The sequence below is a fragment of the Mastomys coucha genome, unplaced genomic scaffold, assembly GCF_008632895.1.
Source record: "Mastomys coucha isolate ucsf_1 unplaced genomic scaffold, UCSF_Mcou_1 pScaffold21, whole genome shotgun sequence".
Taxonomy (NCBI): domain Eukaryota; kingdom Metazoa; phylum Chordata; class Mammalia; order Rodentia; family Muridae; genus Mastomys; species Mastomys coucha.
The window spans coordinates 120,406,734-120,418,970 of record NW_022196904.1 but is presented as its reverse complement, the minus strand read 5'-3'; the positions used below and the strand labels follow the sequence as shown (position 1 = coordinate 120,418,970).

The 12,237-nt window shown below is 39.7% G+C and overlaps 1 protein-coding gene across 2 annotated transcripts in view; it reads left to right on the top strand.

Moving 5' to 3' along the window:
• Positions 1 to 12,003, top strand: part of CUNH10orf88 (chromosome unknown C10orf88 homolog) — a 19,828-nt gene extending 7,825 nt beyond the window's left edge. For both annotated transcript variants that reach the window (XM_031388574.1, XM_031388575.1), the window contains 2 exons: positions 3,167 to 3,612; positions 10,137 to 12,003. In XM_031388574.1, coding sequence (XP_031244434.1) covers positions 3,167 to 3,612; positions 10,137 to 10,371 — 681 coding nt within the window. In that variant the 3' untranslated portion in view covers positions 10,372 to 12,003. The remainder of the gene's footprint in view (positions 1 to 3,166; positions 3,613 to 10,136) is intronic.
• Positions 12,004 to 12,237: the final 234 nt, after the last annotated feature.

The window sequence follows — 12,237 nt, the reverse complement described above, 5'->3', positions numbered from 1 at the left end:
TTAAAAGCAGGTGCCACCACTGTCCACTGTATCTTTTTCTTACTGTTCTTACTACTCTAATGTCACCTTAATCATTATATCCTTAATGAGACCTTTTCTGTCACCCAGTTTATAGTATAGCACATCCCTGCTAATCTTTATCATAGCTTTATTTGTATCCTTCTTAACACTTTGTTATGTATTTGTTAGTTACTGTTTTTCTCACTAAATTGAGATTAAAGTTGCAAGCAGAGTTGCCTGTTTCTTTGTGGCACTATGTATATGTATACATATATGCCTGTTTGGTTTATCATACTGGAATACTTTCAGTACTTCCAGGAGCGAGTAAATTAACAATAGATATAAAACACATTATGGAGGATTAGATAGTAGCGGTTCTGGGGGTATTGAAAGCAAATAGTTTTCCCCCAAGCTATTTAGACATAAAGAGGAAATTAGAAGGTGGATATGTAAAGAAATATTGAGTATAGTGGAAATGTTTGTCAGCTTGTGAGCTTTGTCCCTTTTTAGGACAGTTTGATTTTTCTTATTCTTAGGTAGGGTCTCTATGTAGTCTGGGTTGATTTAAAATTTGCTCCGTAGACCAGGCTGGCTTCAGACTCACAGAATCCTCCTGAGTACTGGGATCAAAGACATACAGCCAGCATGCCTGGCTAGTCTGATTTTCGTAAAGTATGTCCCACAGAACGCCAAGTTTTTGTAATGTCTTTAGAAGGTTGGCTCCCTGCCCTTGCTTCTTACCTACTAAATCCGACAGGATAGAGCTCAAGAATCAGTATTTTAGGTGGTGACTTCTGAGGCAAAGCTCATGTGTATTATATATTCTTTTAGTAGATATAAAAAAGCAAAAAAGCAATTATAGAACAATGATGGAGATGGTTAGAGGACAGTAATGAATTAAGTATAATCAGACCACTAATTTCTGTCTTAAAAACTTGACTCTGGGAAAAATTACATTTTTTTTTCTAGTTTTATTCTATTAGTTTATTCTGTAAGTTTTCTATCCCATGAGTTTCACTCAAAGAAAATTACTGGTGGAAAACCACAGTGTTTTTGCTGCTGTCATTCAGTTCAACAGAGGCAACCAAGGCAACAGTTCGTGTGTGTCCTTTGCTTTTTCTCTGTGCATGGAAACACACGGAAATAGCATTTTCATTATGACTGAATAAAGCTTCTTCAAGCTAAAGGAAAGATATCTAATGTTATATTGTATAAATGTATATGCTTTTTTATTGTTATTCCAGGAATATGTTCAGGTTTATTAAAAACTGATGTTCAGTAGAACAGGATAAATTAACAACAGGGTGATATTTCTCTAGAAGGAGCTTTTTTGAAAAATGAACTTCAGTAAAGTTAGGTGGAGACTGTCTATTACAGATACCACCTTGGCCCCAACCTCTGTTTCCCTGGCCATTAGCCTCCTTTCCTCTTTGATTTTTTTCCCTAACATATTTAGCATCATCTTCATCCTATGATATATTCCCTCCCTCCCTTGCGTCTCCCCCTGCTTATGTATCATGTAGGCTCCATGAAGTCAGGGAATGTGATTTGGTTTGCTCACTGATGTATTTCTTACACTTGAAATGGAACATAACACAGAAGGGATTTTTGGCAAACATTTATTGGCTAAATGTCTTGCAGCTCTGGCCTAGCTTTGTGATACTATTTAGAACATTTAGATGAACATATAAACATAGTTTTTTCAACTAATTTTGATTACTTTTAGACGGGTCTCTCAAAAGCTGTTGACCAGCCATAATGGGAGACGATAGTCCTTGGTTATATCTATTCATCCATCGTTGGCATCTATGTTTTTAAGTTAAATCATTTGTCTGACAGTGCTCATTGGACTAGAGGTATTTTACTTTTCTTGATTGGAGAAAAAATGAAAGGCATAATAGGGAGGTAGTGCAGTCTTCTCCTAACGTAAGCCAGGATCTTCTTATAGGAGGTTTAGTTGTGGCTCTAGAATAAAGCTCTTATTATACTAAAAATGAGGAAGGTACATGCAGCCAAGTTCATTCTAGTCATCAGCAATGTCACAAATGTATCCATAGAACCTCTACTTCTGTAATGTAACTCTCCACCGTGTAACCTCCATTAAAACTCATTGCAAAAGATATGGTGAGGTAAAATGAATAGTTTACATTAAAAATATATAGTTCATATATTAATATATATAATAGTTTATTATATATAAAATAGTTATATATTTTAAAATTATAGGCTGAGTTTTGAGAAGATTAACTGGGGCTAGAGAGATGGCTCAGCAGTTAAGAGTACTTGCTGCTCTTGTAGCAAGTCCTATTTTGAGCATCAGCATCAGGTGGTTCACAAGTAGTTGGAACTCTATTCCAGAGGCTGACACCCTTTCCTTGCTCTTGTGGGTATCTGCACGTACCTAGTGTATACACATTTGCTTAGGCACACACGTATACACATAAAAATTAAAATTAAAATTAAACAAATGTAAAAAAGATCAACTGTTGTGACTAATTAATATTATACTACCATAAGAAAGCCTTTAGTAGTGAAAAGATTACAATCTCTATTTTACCATCATAGTAGTGTATATTTTAATATGTTTCTTAGAAAAGCTACAGTGAAATGATTTAAAAGAACTTTAGGTTGGGTTGGAGAGATGGCTCAGATGTTATGAGCACTGGCTGTCCTGAGTTCAATTCCCAGTAACCACATGGCAGCTCACGACCATTACTATAATGGGATCTGATATCCTCTTTTTTTTTTGAGACAGGGTTTTTCTGTGTAGCCCTGGCTGTCCTGGAACTCACTCTGTAGACCAGGCTGGCCTCGAACTCAGAAATCCACCTGCCTCTGCCTCCCAAGTGCTAGGATTAAAGGCGTGTGCCACCACTGTCCGGACTGATATCCACTTCTTGTCTGTAGGCAGACATAAAGACTCATACATAAATAAATCTTTTTTTTTTTTTAAAGAAGTTTAGGTCTATGTCCCAACCCTGCCACTTACTAGCTGTTCTCCTTGGGCAGTGACCTTTCCCTTGGTGTCTTCTCGGTGACATTGAACAGTTACAGCTCTCTTCATAGAAATGCACAATCAAAGGAAGAGTGCACAGTGCCTGACTTGTAGCAACCACTCCAGAGGTTAGCCTTCACTCTTTAATATTTACTTATTTCCCTTGTTCAGAATTGTCTTCCCATCAGGGATCAGCTTCAGTCGGTATTGGGAAGCACAGGACACAAGCATCTGATTGCGCTGCAGTCTGCCCCGTCGTCAGGAGTCTTAGACAAGGCACCCTCTACACCTTTTCCTTTTCGAACTGGATTGACACCTTCAGCCGTCACTGAAAATTTAAAGGCTCTTATTGATAAAAGCACATCTGGAGAAGGAAATACCGCAAACCACGATGAGTGTCACCTTATGCCACAAAATCATTCCCTTGAAAGTGATCTTCAAAACGCGGTGTCTTCTTTCTTACCAAAGAAGGCAAGTGGCAACTCAAATGTGCCCAACTCTGAGTTGCTTCCTTTTCTCCAGAATTTATGTAGTCAGGTCAACCATCTCCGTGTGGGACATAATGCCAGGTGGCAAGAAAACATCTCCAAGCCCCGAGAGGGTATTGTCGGTGTTTCGTAAGTATTTTATTTTCAGTTAAATATAGTTGAGATTTGGTAGGTGGGAGAGTCAGACGGAGGGAAACAGGTTTGCCTTAGGTGCACAGCCTGATGAGCTGTTTTCAGCATTTACAATTCATCACTGACATTACTGACTAGGAATAGAACCAAATGTACTGTATAGATTGGTATTGTATGGTTTCAGGCATTTATGGAAGAGTTCCAGCTATCGGCTAATAGTTGCAATAGAAAGCTGTGTGGATGAATTTGGAGGAACTGAGAATTTATAATTTTTGATTAGGTTTGTTATGCATGTCACTGTAAGAGATTACCTTTATAGCCTGTGTCTGTTCTAGGCTACTTTTATAGTTAAAAACTGTAATGAGATGGGAATTATTTATAGTGCAGAACCTTTTATCCTCTGGTCTTAATGCATTATCTTTGCAGCATCTGTTTGATTAAGATGTTGCCAAATAGCATATTCCTAATACAGCTTGTCAAAAAGTGTTTGTCTTCGTCAGGGTTTCTATTCCTGTGCAAAACATCATGACCAAGAAGCAAGTTGGGGAGGAGAGGGTTTATTTAGCTTACACGCCCACATTGCTGTTCATCACCAAAGGAAGTCAGCATTGGGACTAAGCAGGTCAGGAAGCAGGAGCTGATGCAGAGGCCATGGAGGGATGTTACCTACTGGCTTGCTTCTCCTGGCTTGCTCAGCTTGCTTTCTTACAGAGCCTAAAACTACCAGCCCAGAGATGGCACCACTTACAAGAGGCCCTCCCCCCTTGATCACTAATTGAGAAAATGCCTTACAGCTGGATCTCATGGAGGCATTTCCTCACCTGAAGCTCCTTTCTATGTGGTAACTCCAGCCTGTGTCAAGTTGACACACAAAACCAGCCAGTACAGTGTTCTAGTAGAAATACAGAACTCTGTTCATAGTTCACATTAACCATTTTACTCTGCTGTTTAATCTGCCTTAGTTTAAAGTTTACATCTGAAATTGGTACTTTTATTAGTTTGGAAGTAAACATCACCAACCAACCTGATTACATCAGCACTTATATTAGGTTCTGTCGACAATAGCAGAATAGCTTTTTTATGTCTGTGGAAGATTCACATAAATATATTGTATTTCAAGTCATAAATCAGCCTCACCAAATTTAAGAGGACTGAAATCATAGAAGGTATTTTCTCCAACCAGAAAGATAGATAAGAAATCACTTAACAGTAAAGACAATAAGAAAATTTCCAAACACTTGATGATTAAGCAGCACAGTTTATGTGTTTCAAGAAGTCTAGGAGTTGGAGAAATGTCTCAGTTGGTAAAGTGCTTGCTGTGCAAGAATAAGAACCTGAGTTGCAGCCCATAACACTCATAGTTTATAAAGCCTGAGTGTGGCGGTGTATGCCTGGAATCCTGGTCCTGAGGACACACAGGCAGGAGTACCTGTAGGGATTGCTGGCCGGCTAATCTTACTAAGTCAATGAGCTCCTGGTCTATGAAAGACTGTCTCAACAAATGTGACAGAGTGACAAAGGTAGACACTGGATATCAGCCTCCTGTTCTATAGCTCATGTGTACATACACGTGTGCATCCACATTGGGCAAGTGCACATACACACAGCATGCACATCAGGCACAAAAGAAGTCTCAATAGGAATATTTTTAAAATACATAAAACTGAGTAAAAATTCACAGCCAAGAGTTTGTGGGCTGGAGTTAAAGAAGCGATGACCTGGGTCTGTAGCGTCATACCTGTTTTAGTGAAGATGAAGATGGCTGTGGGACAGTGACACAGAACTACCCCAGTAGGACATATGGGCTAGAGAGATGGCCCAGAAGATGAGAACATGTGTTGCTTTAATTCTCAGCACCCATATAACTCACAACTCTAACTCGCCTGTAACTCTCGTTCCTCTCCTGACCTCTGTGTGCACCAGGCATGCATGGAACATATGTGTACATGCAAGCAAAATACTCATACAGTACTAAAACAAATTTTAATTTAAACAATGAAGTAGATGCTTCAAGAAGTCCTAACACATTAAAGACTGAATTAAAAGTCCACTGGTGGCACAAACAGTGCCAGCATTCGGGAAGCCAAAGGAGAAGGCTCACATTATAGGAAAACAATAAAGAGACCATGAAATAAAAAGGTGATTCTCCGAAAGTTTCATTGACGTTAGTAAGCTTCTATTAAGACTAGAAAATAAGGGAGAAGATAGAAGAAGCATCAGTATGATTTGCAGTGGGGAAATCACACACAGCCTTGGGCATCTTACAAGTAGTCAGGGGCTGTGAGTAACTTCACGCTTGCAAGTTTAATAACTTAGAGGATGTGGACTAACTTTTCAAAAAACATAAGCTACAGAACACAACTTGAAGTAGATAATGGAATGACCTTATAGCCCACTAAAAATGCTGAATTTGTAACGGGAAGGTGTTACAGTTTGGATGTGGTTTGCCCCGTGTTAAAGGCTTAATTTCTGCTTAGTGCAGTGGTTCTCAACCTTCCTAATGCTGCAACCCTTTAACACATTTCCTTATGTTGTGGTGACCACCCCCCCAACCATAAAATTGTTTTGTTGCTACTTCATAACTGTGATTGTACCAGTATTATGAATCACAATACAAATACCTGCCATGTGGGTATCTAATGTATGGGAACTGCTGGCTTAGTGGATCCAGTCATTCCATGGTAATTGGTTCAGCTGGGCACTCAGACTGATGGCATTGTACTTGAATACCATTGTTTAGAGGTGATATGAAAGGACTGAGGTGGAAGAAATAGGTCACTAGGGAATGGATTTAGAGGATGTCCCATCCCAGGCCCGTCCCCATTTCTTCTTCTCTAGTATCTGGCCACCATGAGGTGAACCACTTTGCCCTGGCCTCTCCCATATATGTTCTGCCTAACCCCAGGTTCACAGCAGACTGGGCACTGAAAACTCTGAAACCAGGAGTTAAGTAAACCCAACTTTTAATCTCAGATATAATCACAGTAATGGAAAGCCAACTAACACAGAGTGTTCATGAAAAGAAAAATCCCGGTCCAGACAGTTCCACAGGGGAATTCTGCCAGACATGTAGAAAACACCATTTTTTACATAATCCAAAAAATCAAAAGCAGAAAAAGACTTATTTTATGAAACTGCTATTAACCTTGTATCCCAACTAGATTCTAAATAACTTCAAATACATAAGATATATGTACATACATATTTTAAATATCCATAAATAATTATACATATCTGACAAAATATGGGGTCTGTGAACTGAAAATTATAAGATATTAATAGAAGAAATTGTGAAAAAGCCTAAAACAATGGTGAGACATGGCATACTATTACTCTGTAAAAGCAGCAGTCCTCCCCTAACTGATGCATGTGCTTGGTGTCCCAGCGAGGGCCATCAAGATTCTTTTATAAGTATGGAGGAGATGATTCTAACTTGGAATTAGAAAGCTCTATAAAGTAGAATGATAACTAGAAAAAAAAAGTTTAAAAAGAATAAAACAGGAGAAATCATTTCTTCACTTTAGTACACGGTACAGTGGTAGCATTAGGTGAGGTACTAGCGCGGAGTGGGACCACAGGTGGATGGCCAGAAGCATAGAGGAGGCTTGGCAGCATTGCAGCTCAGTTATAAAGGTGGTGCTAAGCCAATTCATCTCCACAGGCAAAAATAAACCCTGACCTAATCCTCAAGCTTCTGTGAAAAGGAGCCCAGATGGCCATGCTCCCAAAAGTAAACAGGAATTTTCATTATATGGGAGAAACACCCAGGGACTTAGCAAAAACTAAACACACTGTCAAAAACATGACCAACAAAAAATTATATGTAGACCCCAGCAAAATGTCAAACTTTATGCCTCTGTAAAACCCTATTAAGATGATTTTAATATAAACTGGAAGAAAATATTTATAAATCAAAAATCCAAGAAATGGCTTGTTCCTAACACAAAGAGAAGGCACAACTCAGTATTTAAAACAATACTAAGTAAAACACAAAAGATAAGGAATTTTTTCACCGGGGAAGAGACTAATGGAAGCAGATGAGCACAAAGGGTGGCCAGCACTGGCCTCATTGTTGCCCAGGGAAATGCTTATTAAAACCACAGAGGAACATCGTATATTTCTGGGAATGACTAGAACTTAAAAATGCTCACAAGGACTTGGAGAACTAGATCTCTCACAGCTTACTGCTGGAATCATAAAATGGTACAGTCACCCAAAAATGTTTTGGCAAGTTGAACTACTTAGATGCACGTTATTATATGATCTGGCAGGCATATTCCTAGGCATTTATCCTAGAGAAGTGAAATTTTATGGCCATATAAAATGCAGTGAACTATTATTGTTCATAGAAGCTTTATTATAATAGTTCTATTTTGTAAGAGATGATTCTTTTGTAAGAGATGGAACTGTTGTATCCACACTGTGGAGTGGTAATCAGCAATTATTAAAAACAACCACCTAAATGGCTTTCAGCTGAATTACAGTGAGAGACAACAGAGACTCATGCAGCCACATAGCAGATGGGAGAGAGCATACTAATAGGAATTTGGAGAGGGAAGGTGACATCTTGACTGGTGTTCTGGGAGGATAAGTAACTGTGTACATAATAAAATGGCACAGGGTTATGTATATATTTGATAGTATGAATTTTTAAGAAATAAAACTACTATATATTAATATATTAACATAAGTATGAAAATAAGCAAAAACTTAAGTGAAAATTATGTTTTAATGTGCAAACCTACATATACATATACATGGTGTGTGTGTGTGTGTGTGTGTGTGTAGAGCATTTGACTATAATTATGTATTACCTTACAACATGTAACTAGTAAGAACACTGTGAGCAAAGAGAGGTAATGTCTGAAGTACACATATTTATACACTAAGTCTACCACCTTAAGACATTCTAGAAAAGAGAAGACTCACTGCTACCAATTCTGTGAGTTATGAGAGCAGTCGCAAGCAGTGGCATTACATTTCATGTACATTTGGAAATGCTACTATGTGTTCACAAGAGCATAAGGATGACCGAGTCAGATACCACCATTCTATTAGCATAGAAATACTGTGGCCCTCATTGAGCCCCTACAGGAGAGATGCAAGCTTTGTAGGCCCCAGTGTAAGGTTCAGTATCTAAAGTGTTCACTGAATATAGCAGCTCTTTCCTAAAAGCTTATTAGTTGGGTTTTTTTTTTTTTTTTTGAGACAGATTTTTATGTAGTCCAGTATCTTAGTTACTTTTTATTGCCATAAAACACCATGGCCTAGTCAATTTATAAACAACAACAAAAAGCCATTTAATTTGGAAACTCAACGGTTCCAGAGGGTTATAGTCATTACCATCCACCATCATGGTGGGGAGTGTGGCAGCAGGCAGACAGGCTAGGCAAAATCTTACAGTTGATCTGTAAGACTGGGCAGAGAGTGAGCTAACTGAGAATGGCATGGACTTTTGAAACCTGAAAGCCCACACCCTCAGTGGCACATCACCTCCAACAAAGTCATAACTTCTAATTCTTCCCAAACACTGGGGACCAAACATTCAAATATGAGCTTGTGGGGGCCTCGTTCAAACGCAGGCAAACGCGAGGCAAACTTGACCATGAACGTTTGATCTTTTGGGCTCCTTTCCCAATTAGAGGTGTATGCCGCACCTTGTGTTTGTATGTACTTTCATGTGAAGCATGTTCAGCATGTGGAAGGAAGCCAGAGGACAACCTCAGGTGTTGTTTCTCAGAAACCATGCACATTATCTATTGAGATAGGATCTTTCACTACCTACCACACCTGGCATATCTATGTGAATTTATGTAGTATGTGTTTGTGTATGCATGAGGTATGCACATGTGGGTGGAAGGGACAGGTTTCTTTTGGATGTCTTCTTCAATCATGTCCCACCTTGGTTTTTGAGACAGGGTTTCTTACTGAACCTGGAACTCTGATTTGTCAAGGTTAGCTAGGCAGCCAGTGTCAGGCATCCTCCTCCTGCCTCCTCAGCACAGGGATTACAGATACAAGCTGTAGCATCAGGCTTTTTATGGACAAACTCAGGTCCTCATACTTGTATGGCAGTAGCTTTCCCAGCTGAGCCATCTCCCTAGCCCTAGCTTTTCATTTTAATTTTTACTTTGGATTATGAGACACTATCTTGGGTCTTCATCCTTTCAAGGCGTATCTTTTAGTGACCGAGCTGTCTCCCTGCCCCTAAGCCTGGTCTTTTGCAGTGCCAGGGACATCGAAAGCTTCTTGCATGCTAGCAAAGCACTGTAACCACAGAGCCACGCCTTCAGCTTGGCTTTGGAGGCATTGTCCTTGCTCTTTATTGTTTTCAATTGTCTAACTAGACAAAAGCAGGACACTGGCCACTGTTGTAGGTTTTAGAGCTGGAAATGTGCCCTGAGGAGATGGGTAAAGTTAGAGACCAATGTCCATGGTGTATCTTGGCTGCCATTTGGCCAGCTCAGTTACTTTTGTCATCACATAAGAGAAAATTGATACACTTTAAATTTTATTTTCAGGATGGAAGAACAGCCTGTTTGCTCCTATTTGGAAAAGATTCTTTCGAAAAACATGGAACTGATGGAAAAGAAGCTTATGGACCACATTGATGAGAGGATCTATCAGCTCCAGGAGCACATAGATGCTAAAATGGCTTTGTTAGTGGACTTGCTGCGAAGCCCCAACTCCCCACCCCCAGGGATGCCTCTAAGACACTATGACTCCAGAGAAAGACTTTCTAACGGAGAAAGATAAAGCTGTGCACATACTGTTACTGCAGATATTTATTACATATTTATTACAAAGCCGGAATCCAAAAAGGTTATGGAAATCAAGTCTTTAAATGTCCTTTGAAGGACCCTTGTCTTACATGAAGTGACCTCAGTGCTTGTTCACATTGCGCTTGTTACTGTAGACCCAGGTCTGTGCGCCAACAGCTATCCTGATACAGTCGTAAGTTAGTGTACCTGCTATATTTTTCACTCTTACAGAAATGTATACTTATGTTGCTCAACTGTTTCAGATGTTTAAGGACTTCTAACATAGTTCGTTCGTTTGTATTATATATTACATGTGTTTGAAGTGGATTTTTTATTTAAACAGATACCTATAAAATATAGTCTCAGGAGTGTGAATAGTAGTGATATTTGATTTTTTTTCTAATTATTTTTGGAAGTTGGATACTTGGACTCTTTTATTCAGATGGCCAGTTTACACTTCTCTTGTTTATCTGAGATGAATGTGTGCCATGTTTGGGCTGTTTGAGATAGTTTACACAGTGGGGGGAGTGCTGCTTGTTCATCACAGTACAGCTGTAGACTGCTCCTTTGCAGTCTTAGGATTTCAGATTTGGTGCTGTAGGTAAAATGGGAGAAAATTCTCTTCTGTAACTGACAGGTACTTCTCCCAGAGGCCCTTCTAGCATGTGTAATGTGTGACATTCTGAGGATCTAAAATGAGAGTTAAGAGATGAATCCAGAGTACTGCAGTTCCCAGCAGACCAAATTTCAGAATTTAACTGTTATATTCGTGTTGGTGATACAGCTGTGCCTAAAGGGATTGCTCTGAAGACCACCTGTAAGTGAATAGAATTCTTTTCAGCTACTTTGATTGTTTCTTTTTTTTTAAGGGGGGGATATTTTGTACTTGTCCATTGTCTTGACAAACTTGATTTTGATCATCCAGCCAAGATGACACAGCATTTGGCCATCTTTGGTGGGCCGTGGTTAGGCTGGATAGTCACACCACATGCAGATGTAAGATGTCATTTCCTGATCAGTGAGGAGAGAGCCACTCATGCATGGCTCGTCTGTGGTGGTTGTGCTTCCTCCCTAACTTACCACCCTTGACTTAGTAGTGCCCTCTGGCTCATAAGTCATAAGTCATAAGTCGTCGGCTGGGGATCGATCCCCAGGTCTGCAGGATGGGACCATACCCCTAAGTGAAGGCCTTGAAACTGTCTTCATCTTAGCCTGACACACCTTTCCTGCTCCACGGCCAAGAATTCCTGTGTTCTCACCTCTGATCCTTGTGACATAGGGACTGAGCAGGGAGTAGGAGTAGCCACTGGGAAGAACTTATAGAAAAGCAAGAAGTGTAAAAGGTAAACACATTTCATAAACCATATAGAGTAATATGGACCCTGAAGAATTATAACCCTCCAGGAAATCCTGTGTTGGGGTGGGAATAGCCTGAAGCCCACAACTAGGGCAGCCTCCTGCCAGGCTCACAGTCTGATGAGCTAGTTCATGGTGTTCCGTCTGTACACGTAACTGCTTGTTTCCTGGCTTTTGTCTCATCTTTTCTGTAGATTGTATCACTGCTGTAGGAAAAGTGGGGAGAAAGAAACACCTCCCCACCCTCCCCAGTTCTGACTAAAACTGTAAACAAACCCATTCCTTTTTTCTGTCTCTCGGTTTGTTTTGTTTTTTTGTTTGTTTGTTTGTTTTTTAAAGTGGTGGCTGGTCCAGACTCTCCAGATTCAGATAACAGCTTGATATGGGATCCATAAATGTCAAATTGAGCTTCATGCTGAAAAAGAAAAACTTTTAATTGTAGACATCATGCTTGATCTTGTGCTGTACACCCTGACATATCAAGTGGCCTCAGTCAAAAGTAGTT